We start from the raw sequence: 21,271 nt of genomic DNA, 5'->3' as shown, positions 1-21,271 counted from the left end.
GCTATTCCGTCAAATAAACTGTTCTAACAAAAAAAAAACAAAAAAAAAACATATAGTACATGAACACAGCAATATAAATAATAGTAAAGCTGCAGGAACTATCTTTCCTAGGCGATTGACGAACTGGTTCCACCGTGCAAACGTTTGTAGTTGCCTATTTTGATCTTAAGACCCTCCGGATAATGCCGCTCATCATTCTTTCTGAATTTATTTGCGTAGGATACAGTGCTGTCACCCGTTGCTTTTACCCACGTTTCACCTCTTCCTTTCCTTAGCTGGAGAACTTTCAGGAATTCATCTAATGTTTTAAACTTTCTTCCAACATACAAATCAAGCGAAGAACTCGAGGGTTCATGCGTCTGAGTAGCCATTGTTCAAATGATAGACAATGAACAATAGACTAGCTCTACAAGACAAAGGACACGGAATGGTTTTGAAAGAAAGGATGTTGAAAGATGACAAAGTCAAGACTGGGGCAGTGGGAGGGGGGGGGGGGGTGGGGGATGAAGGCCTTAGGCCTCAAGGTACGGGCGTGCTCAAGGCCAGTGATCAATGTGAAAAGTGACCAAATAGAGCCTTAGATGGGCAAACAATGCTAAAACTGATCTCTTTGGAAAACTCGTCGGTTTTCATAATCACAAAAATTCTAACCGCCTAGGTAAAATTAAAAATAGATATAAATCTTAATTTAAATTAATTGTAGAAACAATATTCTCTATGTGGCCAATTTTGTTCCAATTGGCCAGGCCCATGGTCATCTGGCAGCAAGCTAAGAATCTCGTCAATAATTGATATTTCGGTATCGAAAATTGAGATCTATTTCAGGAGCCGGATTTCGAACAACTCTCAATCAAGACTTCCCGAGAGTAAATTAAACGCTGTAAATGATATTATTAAGCCGTTGAATTGCCATAAATTATATGCCTGTCCATTTCTGATGATGCCTATAATAGGGTCAATATCAATGTCTTCATTATCGATTAAGGTATCAATTATATACGATATTTGGTCCTTTTTAAGATTTTTATTTCCGGTGGACTGAATACACGTCTGTGTTTTCAGTCCACTGGTGGACTGCAAACACAGTTCCTTTTTCTTTTTTTCTTTTTTTTTTTTTTCTTTTTCTTTTTTTTTTCTTTTTTTTTGTTTTGTTTTGTTTTGTTTTTTGTTTTTGTTTTGTTTTTTTTTTGTTTTTTTTTGGGGGGGGGGTTCGCCCTCCCCCATTGTGAAATGACGTCATCCTAGAAATCCCACGAAAGAATACGCGACGCATCGTCTCAGATGGTGTAATGACCTACTGATTTAAAACCCTACCATTTCTTAGTAAATACTTAATCGTTGAGTAATGCTTTGGACACGTTGAATAAAAATTGTATTCAACGATTGCGTAATATTTTCGTACATTTTATGGGTGTGAAATATGGTGTAACAGACTGCTGATTGGTTGGTAATTATAAATAATCTTTTGGTGCTAATGAATACAAATCCAACGTTTTTAGTTCAGTGTCAAATCAATGGTCATTAAAGAAGAAGGAGAAAGGTGAAAATTATGGTGAATAGAAGTACTAATACCATATAATTGGTTACAAACTAAATGTCTAATACTTAGAGGGGTGGAATAAACGAATTCTTTTATTTCTTTGTATTTGTTAAACGTGATATAGATACTTTTATCGTGCAACAACACATACTCGCGAGCTCGTTGTGTTATTGGGCACGATAAAAACAAATAGCACGTTTAATAAATACAAAGAGATGAAAGAATCATATAATATTAAATCACCCCTCTACTCTTCGTCTTAGTAAATAAACCAATCAAAAGCTATGCTTATTTACCATTAACCTTCACCTCGCACCGAACTGAACTCGTATCGAGTTGGGTCACCATCATGCATTGTTACGTCACTTAAATAATAGAAACCAAGGAAATTAATACGCAATAGTGATGTTTTTGTTTTTCTTTTTGTAGTTGTTTTGTTGTAGCGGAGCTGACCTTCTATACGTATATTGCTTCATTCGCCACTACTTATTGTTCTTACACATCAGCTGACACATCAGCTGCTATCATGAAAGCATTAGACAAAGAAAAACAATAACAACAACTACAACAAAAAGCAAAATGGCACTTCGAAGTCTTTTCTTTCCAATCTCCAAATCTAAAAATTATAACCATCGCGAGTACCATTTTCCCTAAAAGACGCAATGGCAGGGCTTCTCAAGTCATTAACAGATTGGGATGAATTCTTTTGTGAGTGTCTTTTGAATATTCATGAACTATTAGCAGTGGGTATTCCTATGCGATTATTATCTTTTTTTTACTTAAAACGACATAATTACATCTTCGACAGTAATAGGCTACACAATACTCTTCAACAGTCGAACGTCACTTCCTTCCAAATGACGCATGGTAACTTAGTAACACTGGCTCTAAACTATCGGAACAATGGCTGACGCCCGTAAGAAATATTTCTCCGGCGAGCATAAAAGCGTATCCAGAGGGGAAAAAAACATAAATTTGATCATGTTTTGACTTTTACACATTCTGATCACAAGGCATATGAAAAGTTCTAGCCAGCATAATTAATAAAAAAAAGTAATGATTTTCGATGTTTAAAACCAAGATGGACTGAATCCAATTACCGACTAGATCACAATCGTTAAATCAATCCCTTTGTCATAACAACAGCATGGCCGCCATTAGTTTAGCTATGGCTAAAAACTCGATCATCTATCTGTTATTTAATTTGCAATATATTTATAGACATCATGATACGAATCAACTTTAAAATAAAACATATGGATTATAAATTTAATAAATAAATATCTTTTTTTTTTAAACCAAGGCTGGAAAGATAGCCAAAAAAAAAAAATACACGCTGATGAAAAGCAGAAAAATGAAGAGGGTTATTCTATTTTAACTGTTCCATCATTAAAACACTCGCTTACCGACTCGAATTATTATCAATCGAAATAATAAGAGTGATCGTGTTTATTCTTGTATTAAACTATCTCAAACATAAGATATGATTATAATATAAAAAAGAGATATACAAGTGGTTTTCGTGAAGTTTAATCTGTTTTGTAAAATTATTTGAGACCACAGTCTCATCCAAACTAATTAGCTGTTTGTTTCATGCTCCAGCCAAGTGTCAAAATTTCAATCGAAGTCAAAGCTGAAAACAAGAATTTGGTCAGCATTTTTTTTTAATGCGATACCTCGGCCATCAAGCAACCCACATTAATAAATAGGATTCAATATTCTAATGTCACGTCCGCCCAGTAACGAGCAGCTTGGTTCTAAACAAAGAAAATCGGTACTTTTTATTCTCCATACTGGCTAGAACTTTTTCACATGTCATGTGATCAGAATGTATAAAAGTCAAAACATGATCAGATTTATAATGATGTTCTCCTCTGGATACACTTGTATGCTTTTTTTATGAGCTTTTATATAGCGCAATATCCACTAAATGTGCTCAAAGCGCTTTACAAAGGGTCCCTGGTCAACAGCAACACTTAACATGTAGGACGGGACATGCCGCCTGTTAGGCGATATTACAATCTTTCGGACAAAGACAGCGCTGTTAACGGCCAGGTACTCATTTTACACCTGAGTACGGTGAGAGAATGTGAGTAAAGAGTCTTTTCCAAGGACTCAACTATGCGCCGAGCGAGGCTCGAACCCAGGACCTTATGCTTATCGGAGAAGTATTTAATAAGGGCGTCCGCCATTGTTCCGATAGTTTAGAACCAGTTACTAAGCTACTATGCGTCATTACGAGGGAAGTGATGTCACGACTATTATTGAAGACTATTGGTGAACATAGAGATGATATTGTCTTATAAACAGACTCGGTTTAGATTTTATATTAATAAAATGTTCGGGTTTTCATTTTTTTTCTCTCCTGGACAGTTTTATAACAGCATTTTACTACCTGTATTGCAATTATTTTTTTTTTACTGTTGGAGAGCTGAAACCTGTCTCTTTTAATTAAAACAAAATTTAGCTCTGCACTTTTTTTGATGGCCGAAGTATCAATGGTTGAATGACCCAGTTTGATTTTTTAAAAGTCATTTTCTCGACGCGTGACGATTTTTCTTTTAAACTTATTTTTCTTTTTCTGCCACGAAAATGACGGCTTTTTGTGGACTTTGATGTCATCTATCCAAATATATCGCTTTTGTTCCTTTCTTAAAAAAAAGAAAAAGAAAACAAAGATCAATAATGACAAAGAAAATGCACCTAAATAGATCCGGAGTTCACGCTTTCACGTTCTTTTATTAGATACACGAACAACAGCAAAAGACAAAAAGCCAACAACAATACGTGGGTGGATCTGAGCTTTCGCACGTTTACCTTCTTGATATCTAAGTCAATGCCTATAGAGTCCCCAGTTTTAACAACAACATGAACAAAAACATCAATATTTTTTTCTTTTTTAAAAAAAGATAAAAGGTCCTGGAATTTAATTAGCTTCTAAATTGACCTATAAAGCCCGATATATACATAACAGGTGAATTGAAATGACGTCAGAGAAAAAGGTGAATGACCAGAAAATAAATTTTTGAAAGTATAATGTGGCCAAACGTCTCAAAACAGTGTGATGTCGGGATGACTCCGTGCTTATTTATGTTGCGGTTATGTGGTCTAGTAGTATGACATTAGCTTTCGGATCGGAAGGGCCTGGGTTCGCGCATAGTTGAGTCATTGGAGAAGGCTTTTTACTCACATTCTCTCACCGTACTCAGGTGTAAAATGAGTACCTGGTCGTTAACAGCGTTGTCTCTGTCCGAAAAAAAAATGTAATACCGCCTAATAGGTGTTATGTCGCTTCCTACATGTTAAGTGTTGCTATTGTCCAGGAACCCCTTATAAAGCGCCTTGAGCAGGTTTAGTGGATATCGGGCTATATAAATGATAAATACTCTAGTTTTATTGCAATTACGTCTTTGTTTAATGCAGACACTTTGTTTTTAAATAATAACAAAATTTAGAGGCGAGAGAGAGAGAGAGAGAGAGAGAGAGAGAGAGAGAGAGAGAGAGAGAGTGGGGAAAGGTTGTCTCGCATATATGTGACCCGTCGTCTGAAAACGGTTTTATGGCGGGATATACAAGGCGCTTCAAAGTCAAATTTAAGCTCAACCGATCAAGAAAATGAAGTCGTGGGTTTTTTCAGTTTAAAATGTATCTATTTCTTCTCCTCCCATAGTGGGTATTGAGGTAGCTGCTTCTATTCCCTTATATTTGTATCTCTGTTTTCCATATCTCTCTGTTATGCATTGTATTATTTTTGATTACACGTTATATATGATTTGTAAAAACAATTGAATTTTTAACGCGCAACTGTGACTTAAATTAAATGCTATCTTTTAAATATACACACACAAGTTCGCACTTAAGGCCTGCGGTATGGCCCATCTCAATTTATCAAATTAATATATGTAAGTATATGTAATATATATATAAGTGTTGCTTTTGGTTCTTGGTTGTATATTCTTACTTTTTTGTGCATTTGCATATATTATATATGTATACATTGTCGCCATAGATTTCTTAACTTTGTGTTTATACATTTTCATACATCCACGTGTGTATAAGAATTTCATTTTTTTATGAATAAAGTATATAAGAATTCATTTTATTATTATAGTATATATTATATTATTAATTTTACTATTATTTTATTATTATTATTATTATTATTATTATTATTATTATTATTATTATTATTATTATTATTATTATTATTATTATTATTATTAATTGTCAGTTTGAAGCAAAAAACCCGTTGTTCTACGAAGTTAGTGTAGTACGAACTGCCTAAGTCAAGATCAACACACTTACGTTGAGTTCTCTGATCTTCGCTTGAAGGTCCTCTACACATTTCCTACAGTGATCCAGTTCTTGCTCTCGTAGACACAACGCCTGTTCCACCTCCTTCACTGTGGATTTACATGAGAGTTGGGAATTTAAAACATTGGGGTTTTTTTTTAGTTTTTAAGGGTTTTACGGCGCTTGAAACACATTAAGGTAATATCAGCGCCAGTAAAAAGGAAGAGAATGGGATAGTAAAAAGTTCTAGGATTACAATTAAAGCACCCAAGAAAAGGTTAGACAAAGGGGAATTGGTTCAAATAGGGAACAGATATAGTTCCCAAGAGCACACTATCAAAGTACTTAGTTTGAGATCACCTAAAAGTCTCATCCAGACACAAATCATATATAATATGTCACCAAAACATAATACAGTGCATAACAGAGAGATGATTTACACAAAAAATATATCCCAAATCAATAGCTACACATTTGACTGTTTCCCCAGCTAGGGTATCCGACCACGGCCAGGACAAAACCAAGTAATCTTTTTCCAAGTCAAAGACAGAAAGCAATTGGAAAACAGATATAGGGGGATAGAAGACATAGCAGGTACCTCCCTGCCCACTATGGGAGGTCAGGAACCCCACCCATAATTTAAAACATTAGTTACCCAATCTCTATAACGACTATTATATCTTCCACTTGGTCAAATTATCTTTAGCATGTTAAAAATCAGGATTTGTGAGCCGCGACCTCAAAGCGTACGGCACGATGTCGGTGACAAAGTTAGTGCTACAAATTGAAATTTTAGAGAAAAATAGAAGCCTTGATTTCCGGTTTTTTTTTTGTTTTTTTTTGTTTTTTTTTTTTTTAAATTTGAGCTTATAGAACAATATCCACTAAAAGTGCTCAAGGCGCTTTACAAAGGGTCCCTGACCAACAGCAATGCGTAACATGTTGTAGAACGAGACAAGACGCCTGTAAGGTAGTTTGATCGATTGGATTGATTTTGAATCGGGTCTTAAAATAGGAGACAAGGGACAAGTCAGGGAGAATTGGAGACAGCCTGGGGAGACACGTGGCTGGCAGTTACATTGAAGTGCAACATAATATCATTTAAAGTCTTGCGCTGGAGCAAAGCAAACCAAAAAAAAAAACGCAATGCTCAATATTTCTTTTTAAGTTTCAAATAAATTTATTTAGCTCAAGGTCTTTGAATGAAAAATTATTGTTGGGCTATCAGAAGAAATGACACTCAGAGTCTAATTCTGCTGTAAGTTGAAGTTTCCAAAGTACTTTTTAGATATCTGAATGTCTTCAATGTGGCATTCGGTGCCTTTTAAACTTGGGAATATGAAAAATGAATTAAACACTCATCGCAGGAAAACTAGTTTTCTAATATGTGATTTTAAAGAATAACATGTTTTATTATATACAATATTTTTTCAAAATCTTTCATTGAAGTCATTTTCCTTTTTTAATGATATTTTCCTCCACTCGACCGATGACATGTGACACTAGTCTTTCTTTGCAAATTCACAGATACATTATATTGTCTAACTTTGTTTTATTTTCGGTCTGAACATAATCTCCGTTCAGCAGATTAACTGTCCGGGTTTTTTTTTTTTTTTTGTTTTGTTTGTTTTTCTTTTTTTTTTCATTTAGCAAAATGACATTTTGCACTTCTTTAACATTTGGAGAATCCGTTTTGTGAAAATTAAAAATCCAGTAGCCGCTTCGCTTCTATCGTCAGTGCCAAAACTTTGCAGCAAACCCAAAAGACACAATTAACAAGAAAAAGGAAATCTATATCATTTTGTCTATTCGTGCGGCTATGTGGTCTCGTGGTATGACACTCGCTTTCGGATGGGAAGGTCCTGGGTTCGAGTTTCGCTCGGCGCATAGATGAGTCCTTGGAAAAGGCTCTTCTTTACTCACATTCTCTCACCGTACTCAGTGTAAAATGAGTACCTGGCCGTTAAAAGCGTTATCTCTGTCCGAAAAAAATGTAATATCGCCTAACAGGCGTCATGTCACGTACTACATAAAGCGCTTTGAGCACGTTTAGTGGTTATTGCGCGATATAAAAATATCAAGTTGTTTGTTTTGTTTTGTTTTGTGTTTTCCAATCGAATGTTGGTTGATTTAAGATTCCTCAGAGACAGTCATCTCTATTAACTCCGTTAGTGTTGTTCTAGCTCCAGTTTTCTTGATATTGTTTTAAAAAGATTATTGGCAACTGCTGGGTCCTATGCCAGACGCCTCAAAATACGCTCTGCGTGTTGAAAGAACAAAACACACACATTTACAAACTTCAAATATTCCTAATACGTTTAGTCACTGACATTATGAGTACGTCAGTGCACCTATGTGGTCTTGTGGTATGACACTCGCTTTCGGATCGGAAGGTCCTGGGTTCGAGCCTCGCGCTCGGCGCATAGTTGAGTCCTTGGAAAAAGGCTCTTTACTCACATTCTCTCACCGTACTCGGGTGTAAAATAACTACCTGGCCTTTAACAGCGTTGTCTTTGTCCGAAAAATTGTAATATTGCCCAACAGGCGTCATGTCTCTTCCTACATGTTATGTGTTGCTGTTGGCCAGGGACCCCTTGTAAAGCGCTTTGAGCACGTTTAGTGGATATTGCTCTATATAAAAGCTCAATTTTTAAATATTGTTTTTTATATATATAAAGCTCAATTTTTTTTACGTCGCCTCACGCCGTAACTTACAGTTTTTTATTTTCAGCTGCAACAATCTACAAATTTCTTTGTTGTCCGACTCCAGACCGTCAATCCTCTCACTAAGGCATATCGACTCCTCTTTCTCATTTTGCAAATTTCGTGCCAGGCAGTCTTTTTCTGAACACAGAGTCCCGAGCTCTTCTTCCTTGTCTCTGAGAATGGCATAAGAAGAGAGAGAGAAAAAAAGGAATTACTTCAAAGTATAATACATACCCATTCTGTCTATCAGTCAGAATTGATGCTATATGTTTAGGTAAAATACTCACAGCACCCGACAGCCGGATATAATGTACCAACACACAAAACTATGTGTAACCTTGAACGTTTATAGTGAGATTGATATCATTTAGTGAGATCTAATCACCAATATGACTCTCTAAAAACAAAAACAAAGAGCTGAGTGACGTAAATTTCGTGTTTTTCTTTTTAATGTTGCTGTTTGAAGCTTTAAAAAATTAAAAAACCAACAAAAATAAATTGGAATAGAAGCTTCAATATATATTTCACAAAAGATAGATGATGTGGACGTTACGGCTTTCCCCTCCGTCCACAAAACACGATGAATCCGTGTTGATAGTTTTCCTCGGATCCGCGGGAATCGGCGATTTTGGAGTTACAGGAGGAATTTCACCCCTTTTAAAAAGATTACAGCCCCCCCCCCCCCCCTCCCCAATTAAATGTACTGTCGGTGATAGCTTGATGTATGGCAAAACAAAAAGGCGCAGTTTCCCCACTCTCCAGAATGTAAGCTAGACTATCAATGATAGTTTTCCGTCACAATTGTTCTCAAAAATGGGGTTTGTGCAGTAAAAATAAATGAAACTTCAACGCATCCGTTCAAGCTTTTTCTCCTTTTATTCACTTCTTGTCACCAGAAGAAAAAGAAGAAGAAGAAGAAGAAGAAGAAGAAGAAGAAGAAGAAGAAGAAGAAGAAGAAGAAGAAGAAGAAGAAGAAGAAGAAGAAGAAGAAGAAGAAGAAGAAGAAGAAGAAGAAGAAGAAGAAGAAGAAGAAGAAGAAGAAGAAGAAGAAGAAGAAGAAGAAGAAGAAGAAGAAGAAGAAGAAGAAGAAGAAGAAGAGAAGAAGAAGAAGAAGAAGAAGAAGAAGAAGAAGAAGAAGAAGAAGAAGAAGAAGAAGAAGAAGAAAGAAGAAGAAGAAGAAGAAGAAGAAGAAGAAGAAGAAGAAGAAAGAAGAAGAAGAAGAAGAAGAAGAAGAAGAAGAAGAAGAAGAAGAAGAAAAAGAAGAAGAAGAAGAAGAAGAAGAAGAAGAAGAAGAAGAAGAAGAAGAAGAAGAAGAAGAAGAAGAAGAAGAAGAAGAAGAAGAAGAAGAAGAAGAAGAAGAAGGTAAAGGAGGGCGAGGATGTAGAAGTGGAGGTATTGTTTTGTTTTTAAGGTTATTACGGCGCATGCAACACATGTTGGTTATATCAGCGCCAGTAAAAAGGAAGAAAATCGGATAGTAAAAAGTTCTAGAATAACAATTAAAGTGCCCAAGAAAAGGGAAGACAAAAGGGGAACTGGTTCAAATAGGAAATATATGTAGATTCTAAGAGCACACTATCAGTGTACTTAGTTTGAGATCACCTAAAAGTCTCATCCAGACACAAGCACAGGTCCCGTCTAAGAGGAAAACACTCAAATGTTTACAAATCATATATAATATGTATACAAGAAATAATAAAGTTCATAACAGAGAGATGCTTTATAAGGAAAAAAAATATTATCTCCCAAAACTAACTATGCATTTGACTATTTCCCTCTAAGTATCCGACCAGGATCAGGACAAAACCAAGAAATTTCATTCCGAGACAATGACAGAAAGCAAGTTGGAAAACAGACATAGGGGGATAGAAGGCACAGTATGTACATCCCTGCCCACTATGGAAGTGGAGGTAGATAAGGAGGAGGTGAAAATGGGTTTTCTGCTTGTTTTACGTTGCTTGCGTTTAATTCATATCAAAGACAATGAAAAGGAAGAAAATTAAATATTCATTAAAAAATTTGGATTAACAAATAAAAGCACACGAGGAAAAGTAAGACAAAGGCTGGGAACAGAAGTAAATTCCTTATCACTAAAAGAACCATCCAGACACAAGCAGAAGATCCCACTAAGAAAAATACATTCAAATGCTTAAAAATAATATGATCAAAAAATAAAAAGCAACAGAGCATAAAAGAGAGATGATTTACAAGGAAAAGATATCTCCCAAAATTACAACTGTACATTCGAAGGTTTCCCTCTCAAGGACTCCGGTCAGGGCCAGGGCAAAACCAAGTAATTTCATTCCAAGACAAAGATAGAATGGAACCTGAAGGAGTTAGACTACACAACAGCAAGTTGTTGTTTTTATGTTTTTAAGGATTTTACGGCGCTTGCAACACATTAAGGTCATATCAGCGCCAGTAAAAAGGAAGAAAATGGGAAAGTAAAAAGTTCTAGAATTACAATTAAAGCACGCAAGAATAGGGAAGACAAAAGGGGAATTGGTTCAAATAGGAAACAGATGTAGATTCCAAGAGCACACTATCAAAGTACTTAGTTTGAGTCTCATCCGAATTCAAGCACAGGTCCCGACTAAGAGGAATATACTCAAATGATTACAAATCATATATATATATATATACAAAAACATAATACGGTGCATAACAGAGAGATTATTTACAAGGAAAAAAATATCATCCCCCAAAACCTACTAGACATTGGACTGTCTCCCTCTCAACCAGGATATCCGACCAGGGCCAGGACAAAACCAAGTAATCTAATTCCAAGACAAAGACAGAAAGCAAGTTGGAAAACAGACATAGGGGGATAGAAGACACAGATTGTACCTCCCTGCCCACTATGGGACGTCAGGAACCCCACCCAGTCAACAGCAAGTGACCTCCCTGGGCACCATTGGAGATCAATAAAAGACCCCATCCAAGTACTTGGGTTTGAAATCGTCTCTATAAACCTACAGTTGTAATAACTTTGTGAAACCCTTTCAATGAACTAACAACCGGTTTTTGCCGTGCATTGAATAAAAAACATGTATTTAAAAAGTTGGCCAGAAAACTCAAAAATCCAAATAGCCACGGTACATTAAAATGACCCTTATTATCTCATCAAACACTCAAACCTGAGACCTCGAAAAAACTGGTCCTTAAAAATATCGCAAAGTCCCAGGTTTGAGATTAATTGTCGAGACCACGGACATTTTAATCGATCTATAGTGTTGCTAGAATATTCAGTGTGTTGTCTTGTTTTGTTATTATTGACACATTTCAGGGTTGAATAACTCAAGAAGTATGTAAGATGTCATCATTCGTTTTTTTTGCCATATGTGCAAAATGTATTCAAAGTTTTGATTAATATATAAGGTTTAACACTGTGCGCTCTTTGATAGCTGAGTTATGACGTCATCAGAAGAAAAGGGCAATTTTGACATAAATCGTAAATTATTCTGGCTTTGTCTGACATTGACAGACAACTCACCGAAAACATTTGTCTCCTCAGATGAAGCAAACTTTTACGTGTCCGGGTATGTACACAATCACAATGTTCGACATTGGGGGAATAAAAAAAAAACAGAGGAAGTTATCCAGTGTCGTCCGAACTCACCAAAATTACTAATGCTACAAAAGACGTGGGACGAACTGTAGAGACGCTTGCGGCTTGTCATTTAAAATGATGGGGGTCACGTGGAACTTTAACCCCCTCTTCACCAACCATTTCCAGAATTGTCGCTGCACCATCAGGCCAACTCAACACAAAAATAGATTTTTCTTACTCAAACAGAAAAGCAACACGACACATTACATTCTATACATAATATTCCTCAACAAAATGAGCTCTACAACAAGCACACTGTCAAGTTTTTCGTAGCTATAACAAAAACTTTTGTGATATAAAGAACAAACTAGAATGAGAAAATTATTTCATCCTAACGAATGTGACGATTTTCCTGTGGTCGGTAAGGAGAGGGTTAAATCGGACACAAATACACGACAACACGTAAGATATCAGAGAAAAAATGTAATAAATTTTGATTACTATGTTGAAAACCAAATCGATGTCGTTGCATCTGTTCTTGGACGGACAGTGTTAAAACTTATACCAATCCCAACTTGGAATCAATTATACACATGTAAGAAGGGTGATAAAACTAAATTGTTTTTGTTTTTGTTTTTAAGGGTTTTACGGCGCTTGCAACACATTTAGGTTATATCAGCGCCAGTAAAAAGGAAGAAAATTGGATAGTAAAAAGTTATAGAATTACAATTAAAGCATCCAAGAGAAAGTAAGACAAAGGGGAACTGGGAACAAATAGGGATCAGATGTAGATTCCAAGAGCATACCATCAATGTACTTAGTCTGATATCACCAATAAGTCTCACCCAGGCACAAGCACAAGATCCAACAAAGAGGAATAGACTCAAATGCTACATTATAAATTCAAAATAACAAATATGATAATACATAACAGAAAGATGATTTACAAGGAAAAAAATATCATCTCCCAAAACAATAACTATGCATTTGACTGTTTCCCTCCCAGCTAGGACTCCGGCCAGGGCCAGGACAAAACCAAGAAATCTCATTCCAAGACAAAGACAGAAAGCATGTTGGAAAACAGATATAAGGGGATAGAAGACACAGTATGTACCCCCCCCCCCCCCCCCCCCCCCCCCGCCCACTATGGGTAAAACTAAATTGTGTTTACGGAAGTTAAGTTTTTTATAAATCATTTAAAATAAATTAAATCCAAGAAATTCTTTTCTTGTTCTTTAGCCTTTAAAGTTGTAACAAATAAAAGCCCGTTTTCTCTTTTGTTTGGGCTTTGTTTTGTTTTTTTCTGGTCAAAATTTGAGTTGGATCCCTTGTTTGGTGTAATTCGTGTTGTTGACGAGTCGAACGCTCCATATTCGAAATCCTCCATAAGAACTCTATCTGTGATCTATTCAATAGTCCTTTCTTTTGGCTTTTATTTGATGTCTTATTGAAGTATGTCTGGCTTTATTTTGGACTTTGTGATTTTTTATTGTAAAATTTTCAGTTTATAGGTCATATTAGAACATTACGCGAATCTAAATTTATAATAGTTTAATGCAATATTTTAAAACTTTTTTTATACAGTCACAGTTTTGAAACACGATTAGATAGGTGATTTTTCAGTATTATGTGTAGTGTAAGTTCAAGTTCAAGAAATTTGAGTTGTTTGGGATTATAACTTATAATGTCAGCAGCATTTCAAAATGGGATTTTGGCCCATTTTAAGTGCGACCAAAAAAGTCCAAAGTTCAAAGTCGCATAAATTTTGAACTATTTGCCCTTACCATGTTGATTCTAACATCAAAAGTCTTAGTGATAACCGACACCGGAGACCGACTCCGACGACCGGTACTGCCGTCCTCTGCCGTCTTCCGGATAAAGACGTCGGGCAGTAACAAAATGATAAGAATAAAGATAAGAGCCGCTAGACCTGCCCATACCAATCACCCGAGGTCCTCTGTCGTTTTTTTAAAGCTTGATATGGGTAGGTCTAGCTGCTCTTCTCTTTATTCTTAGTATTTTACTGACAAAGGAAGCGAGTTCCAGAAACCAGAAGATCAATTACACAAGATATGTATCAAAACCTTTGGAACAGTGGGTTTACTCTTCCAATAAGAACCAGTTTTTGACATCACACTTTTGTTTCTTATTATCAATGTGATCAGTGATATATCATTAGGCGTTATCCCTGTTTTAGCAAATTCGGGTTTGTGGGGGCTATGAGTATTTCTAGACCACATTGAACGCCTACTTTAATATATTTATATATCGCTATATTTTACCGAATGTCTCAAAACGAAATTATGTTGGGACGAATACGCTTCAACAGTTGTAACCTCACTTCCCTCGTAATGACGCAGAGTAACTTAACAACTGACTCTAAACTATAGGAACAATGGCGGACGCCCTTATGAAATATTTCCCCGACGAGCATAAAAGTGTATCCAGAGGAGAAAAACATTATAAATATGATCTTGTTATGAATTTTATATATTCTGATCACAAGACATAAGAAAAGTTCTAGCCAGCATGAAGAAAAAAATACCGATTTTCTTTGTTTAGAACCTCGATGGCCGCCGTTGCTGGGCGACGTGACATCAGACTATTGAATCCAAATAGGTTCTGAAAATGAAACTCATAGCCACACATGATATACAACTTGGGTTTGTTTTTGTTTCTGTTTTTAAGGGTTTTACAGCGCTTGCAACACATTTAGGTTATATCAGCGCCAGTATAAAGGAAGAAAATGGCATTGTCAAAAGTTCTAGAATTACAATTAAAGCACCCAAGAGAGAGTAAGACAAAGGAGAATTGGGAACAAATAGGGATCAGATGTAGATTCCAAGAGCATACCATCAATGTACTTAGTCTGATATCACCAATAAGTCTCACCCAGGCACAAGCACAAGATCCAACAAAGAGGAATACACTCAAATGCTTACATTTCATTATACATTAAAAATAACAAATATAATAATACTTAACAGAGGATATGATTTACAAGGAAAAAAATATCATCTCCCAAAACAATAACTATGCATTTGACTGTTTCCCTCCAGCCGAGGACTCCGGCCAGGGTCGGGACAAAACCAAGCAATCTCATACCAAGACAAAGACAGAAAGCATGTTGGAAAACAGATATAAGGGGATAGAAGACACGGTAATTACCTCCCTGCCCACTGTGGAGGTAGGGAACCCCACCCAGATACAACTTGGGGCTAATTGATATTCGTTGTATAGTAAATTAAAGGTTAGTAGAAATGACTCGTATAAAAGATGCAACGCTTTGTTAACGACGTCATGTTTCAAATAATATTTATATTCGTTAAGGTGGGTAATAAATGCAATTTATTTCAATTCACTGTAAATTAAAAAATAAAAAACCCTCACAGATCGTTTATTTCTTACCAATTTTGATTCAAAATTCATATATGTCCACCCGACGTTCACTTATTTGCAGGTCTGATAACCCAATGCGCTCATTGTTGTAATGGAAATCTCAAAATCTTCTCCATTACAACCAGGGACGGCTGGTAATAATGGGCAGGGTGGGCAAATACCAGCCTGTTTTTTCAAGTTATATGCTGTATTACCAGGTCTGAAATAATCAAATTTAAATTAGATAATTTCAAAAGTTACTACTTAAACTTTATACTTCGTACTGAAATCAATTTGTGTGTATTTTTGATAGATTGCGAATCACCATGCATCCCTTAATGCATAAACCAGGATACGCTCCTGTTCTTTTTTTATCACCCCCCCCCCCCTCCCCCAACCACTCCACTCCGCCCACATCGTCATCTCATCGTCTCGTCGCTTGACGGTGAACTAACTCCGATTTTTGCTGTCTGGCCTCTCTAGTACTAGGTCGGGCTAATTCAAATGAGCCCACCTTATTAACCAGTGAAAACTAAATAGAGATTTTGGCAAACGAACTTTTTCTTATTTATTGCCTTACTTGTTGCTGGTACCATTGATGTAATGACTTTGGGAATGTTCCAGTATTGAATTAAATTTATTAATTTACTAATTTTATATCAATTTAGTATTGATTTGTGTTGTTTTTATATATTTGTTTATCCATTTAAACTTTTCTTTTTTTTTCTCTCGTTTTCTTTAGTGCTTCTCAAAACTCATTTATTTAAATTGTTTTCTTATTTGTTTTTTTTTTTGTTGTTGTTTTTTGTTTTTGTTTTTTGTTTTGTTTTTAACAAATTAATTTGTTAGTTCTTTTTTTTTTAATTCTTAAATTAATTACCGCTGTATTTTTATTGCCAGACAAAATAATTTTGCAAAACAATGTAATTTTCTATTGTATTCCGTATAATAAAACAAAACACTTTTATTCAAAAGTCACGACTAAATAAATATATAAAATACAACCACCATTTTGGTTTGCTCAACATTTGAATTAGTATACGAGAAATACTCTTCTGAGAAAGGAGAGAGTTGAATTCTAACTGACTTATAGAGGAAATACGGAAGGGTGGGCAGATTCCGTACTTGCCCGTCCTGAAGCTAATACATATATAAGATAGTTCGCGATGAAGAGGCGGGAAGCTAGGGGTTGGTTGGGTAAGGAGTAAAGATAACACGGTCGTTATTGTTATAGTCTAACGAATGCATGAGGAGAAATTCGTAACATTATTTTGTCTTAATTGTATTGTATGAAGTATTGGCGAAAGCCTAAGATTAAATAAACGTTGTTTTTGTTTGTCTTATTTTGACTATGGAACTGATACTGATACGAGTACTTGTCATAGCAGAGCTGCCTACTTGAAATAGGAAAATAAAAATCGTAGTTTTCAGGGCTAATAAAATCGTAGATATTTTAACTACCCTTTAAAAAAATGACCGGAATTTCGACTTTTTTGATAGATATCAATTTTTTTTTAAACGAGAAAAAATGATTGGAAACGTAATAAGGATGGTGATGGTGGTAGTGATAGTGGTAGCGGTGGTGGTAGTAGTAATGATGGTGGTGGTAGTAATGATGATGGTAATATTATTATTGTTATTATTATTATTATTATTATTATCATCATCATCATCATCATCATCATCATCATTATTGTTATTATTATTTTTATTATTATTATTATTATTATTATTATTATATTATTATTATTATTATTATTATTATTATTATTATTATTATTATTATTATTATTATTATTATTATTATTATTATTGTACGTATTGGTGGTATTACTATTGTTGTATTTTTGTGTGGTTATTAATGGTATCAGTTTATTGTTTGGTTCCATTTACCATTTTTTCCCACTTTCATGTGGTCATCAAATTGTATGATTTATTGTCGAAAGCCTAAGATTGAATAAACTTTGTAATATCGTATGGTAACCATCATTGTCGACGACATCGTCGTTGTCATCATAATCATCATTATCATCATCATCATCATCATCATCATCATCATCATCATCATCATCTTCATCATTAACAACAACAACAATATTAACAACAAATACTACAATAGCAATAAAAACAATATCAACATCATCATAACATTTCCGTCATCGTCTCCACAACTATCATTCTAACCAACAGCACCACCAAAACCACTACCATAATTACATCCTCCTCCACCACCACCACCACCGCTACCACTATTCCAACCACTACCACCACCGGCACAATCACTCTAATCATCAAGACAGCAGTGAAATGCAATTTGAGCTCTGAATGAAACTCGAGTCATATCGCTGTTGTTGCTTCTCGATTAAAACTTTAAGGTTACTACATACTACTGAAATTATATATATACATCCTATTTCCATTGTATTTTTATCTTATGTGTAAATTATAACACGTCTGTACAAAAAATTTCCTTTTTGGGATGCAATAAAGTATTATTATTATTATTATTATTATTATTATTATTATTATTAAAACCAATAATGTAACAGAAATATTAATCTCGCCGTTGAGGGATTAAAGCAAATCTTTAATTTTTTCGAGTGAACGAAATGGACTTGTATTGTCAAGGTGTTGTCGCATTACGTCTCGTCGCTTTATTTTTTAGTGGTATTCTCTTTCGTGATTCAGTTTTGATTACGTTTGGAATAATTAAAATCTACTTGTATTGTCATTTCATTGTGAATGTGATTATTTGTGGTTGAAATATTATTTTTTAAAGGTGAAAAAAATAATAATTAAAAAAAATTAATTAAAAAATAAATAAAATAATAAAATAAAATAAAAAATTATATATATATATATATTTATGACCGAATCATCTTTGCCCCACCACTGTAAATAGGCTAGAACCGCCACTGATTACAACCATGTTAAACTAGGCCCATAAGTGGGTTCAGATGTCAGACCTCCATATATGCACACGTCGGTCCAGTCATCCCGACATAATGCTGATTTTAGACGATTTCGTTTATGAAATGTCTGCGTGAAAGCAACTCACGATTCCGCAGGGAAGGGGGTAATTTTACAGATAGAATTTCGTGTCAATATTTTGTTGGGGTTTTTTAAAACCTGAATTTAAACCTGCGGATAAGGGAGAATGAACTTACCGAAATCCAAGGTTGTTTCTTTATGCAATGCATTATTATTATTATTATTATTATTATTATTATTATTATTATTATTATTATTATTATTATTATTATTATTATTATTATTATTATTATTATCATTAATATTATTATCATTATCATTATCATTATTATCATTAATATTAATATTACTATTATTACTATTATTATCATTATTATTATTATTATTATCATTATTATTATTATTATTATTATTATTATTATTATTATTATTATTATTATTATTATTATTATTATTATTATTATTATTACTATTATTATTATTACTATTATTATTACTATTATTATTACTATTATTATTATTATTATTACTATTATTATTATTATTATTATTATTATTATTATTATTATTATTATTATTATTATTATTAAATTATTATTTAGTAATTTTAGCCAGAAAGGATCACTAAAATTATATTAATCCATTTAAATCCAATTTTTTTTTAAATTACGCCTTTCCCGCGACTTAGTCAAGATGGCGACGCCTAGACATTCCAAGAAGAAGATATAAATTATAGACAATCCATCATAAAAATTTGATGTCAACAGGAATCACCCTTGTCGCTAAAAGTGAACAAATTCGGGGTTAATGATAATCTTGCCAAATGGGAAAAAAGTGAAAGTATGTACGAACCCTTGTACTTTTCATGAAGGAGTGCAATGGCTCAACTCTCTCTCTCTCTCTCTCTCTCTCTCTCTCTCTCTCTCTCTCTCTCTCTCTCTCTCTCTCTCTCTCTCTCTCTCTCTCTCTCTCTCTCTCTCCTAATCAATTATTTTCAGGATTTTTTTTTCTGAAATGCCATCAGTATTTTCCCCAAATGGCAGGCTTACCAAGCAGAAAAATCGATTTTTTAAACTCAAAACAATCTCTCTTCAAAGCAACTTTATGTTCCTATTCATTGTACAAAGATTATTGTGGTGTACAAAATACTCTGAATAGTAAAAAAATGCATATCGTGTGAAAAACAAATTTACGATTTTGTTGTAGGTGGTAATGAGAGGGTTATAAGCCGGATAAATAAAGCACGAATTGCCTTTAACACACTTCGACCAATATGGAATTCAAAAGCTCATACATTGAAAAACAAAATCCGGATATTCAATACAAATGTAAAATCGGTTCTTTTATACGGTTCGGAGACAGGACGAGTGACTAAAACCACCACAAATAATATTCAAGCATCCATAAACAGGTGCCTCAGAAATATCCTAAATATCAGGCGGCCCGGACATCGTCACAAATTATTGAGATCGGCGGCTCCAAAAACTGAACCAGTCACCTTTTAAACGGAGAAAAAGAAAAGGAAATGGGGCTGGATTGGCCATACACTTAGACTTAGGAAGCCTGCAAGCAACATCACCAGGGAGGGTTTGAACTGGAACCCGCAAGAAAAGAGGAGGGTCGGTCGACCAAAGCAAACATGGCGACGAAGCATCCGGACCGAGTTGAAGGCAGCCGGACAAACCTGGGCCCGGATAAAGAAGACCTCTAAAAACCGAGTCATGTGGAAGAGTGCAGGTGATACGAGTAATTGAGCTTATTTGACCTTTTATATAAAGCAGTATCCACTTAATGTGCTCATAGTGCTTTACATGGGGTTCCTGACCAACAGCAACACTTAACATGTAGGACGAGACATGACGCCTGTTAGGCGATATTACATTTTTTTTTTGGACAGAGACAACGCCGTTAACGGCCAGGTACTCATTTTACACCTGAGTACGGTGAGAGAATGTGATTAAATAGCCTTATCCAGGGACTCAACTATGCGCCGAGCGCGAGGCTCGAACTCAGGACCTTCCAATCCGAAAGCGAGTGTCATACCACAAGACCGCATTATAGCGTAGCCATCGTTATATTATAATATGCTGACACTGAAATCCAAAAGGACTGGCATTTTGATGTCGTTTTGTTTTTGCACCGCCTAGTGAGTTGTCGTTAGTAGTGTTCATGGGAACAAGTTATTTCATTGGTTGAACTATTGAATACAACTACGATTTGTTTTCTTTTGTGGCAAAAGACTGACATTTTGACGTCAATTTGTGGTCAGTGTCAGGCCATAACTTTACGAAGGCCACTATTGACACATCATTTATTAAAGTAAGAAAGAGGGGGAGAAAAGGAGGAATAAAAACAAAATTTAACAGACGGCCTTTTCGTCCATTATTACCCTGTGTAGTGACAGGTAATGTAAGATCACTGAAAAACAAAATTGATGAACTGTTTTCACTGTGTCGTTTTAATAGTGACTTTCGTCAAGCCTCCATAATAGCGTTAACAGAGACTTGGCTATCTCCTCACATACCATCATCATGTTTTAATATTGAACAATATTCACTATTTCGAGGAGATCGGACTAATGTAAATAAACGAACTGGGGGTGGGGTGTGCACATATATTAACAACAAATGGTGCCACCCCAATAACTGTCAGATAAAGAAAATGTATTGTGACGATGATATTGAATTTATTACTGTTTCGTCACGACCATATTATCTACCCCGGGAATATACTCATGTCATCATCATCAACGTCTACATTCCACCATCATCAGACAACACCACAGCGAAAAATATTTTGAGGAAAGAAATACA

At 35.0% G+C, this 21,271-nt stretch overlaps 1 protein-coding gene across 2 annotated transcripts in view; it reads right to left on the bottom strand.

Moving 5' to 3' along the window:
• The window catches only part of LOC144979884 (uncharacterized), a 121,605-nt gene that overhangs the window by 42,447 nt on the left and 57,887 nt on the right, over positions 1–21,271 (bottom strand). For both annotated transcript variants that reach the window (XM_078927124.1, XM_078927125.1), the window contains 2 exons: positions 8,549–8,712; positions 5,846–5,943 (listed from right to left, as the gene is read on the bottom strand). In XM_078927124.1, the coding sequence (XP_078783250.1) occupies positions 5,846–5,943; positions 8,549–8,712 (262 nt within the window). The remainder of the gene's footprint in view (positions 1–5,845; positions 5,944–8,548; positions 8,713–21,271) is intronic.

This window comes from Berghia stephanieae, chromosome 9 (genome assembly GCF_034508935.2).
Source record: "Berghia stephanieae isolate SIO BIC M18660-M18661 chromosome 9, UCSD_Bste_1.3, whole genome shotgun sequence".
Lineage (NCBI taxonomy): Eukaryota > Metazoa > Mollusca > Gastropoda > Nudibranchia > Aeolidiidae > Berghia > Berghia stephanieae.
The sequence above is the reverse complement of the archived record's forward strand: the minus strand, read 5'-3'. Positions and strand labels throughout refer to the sequence as shown.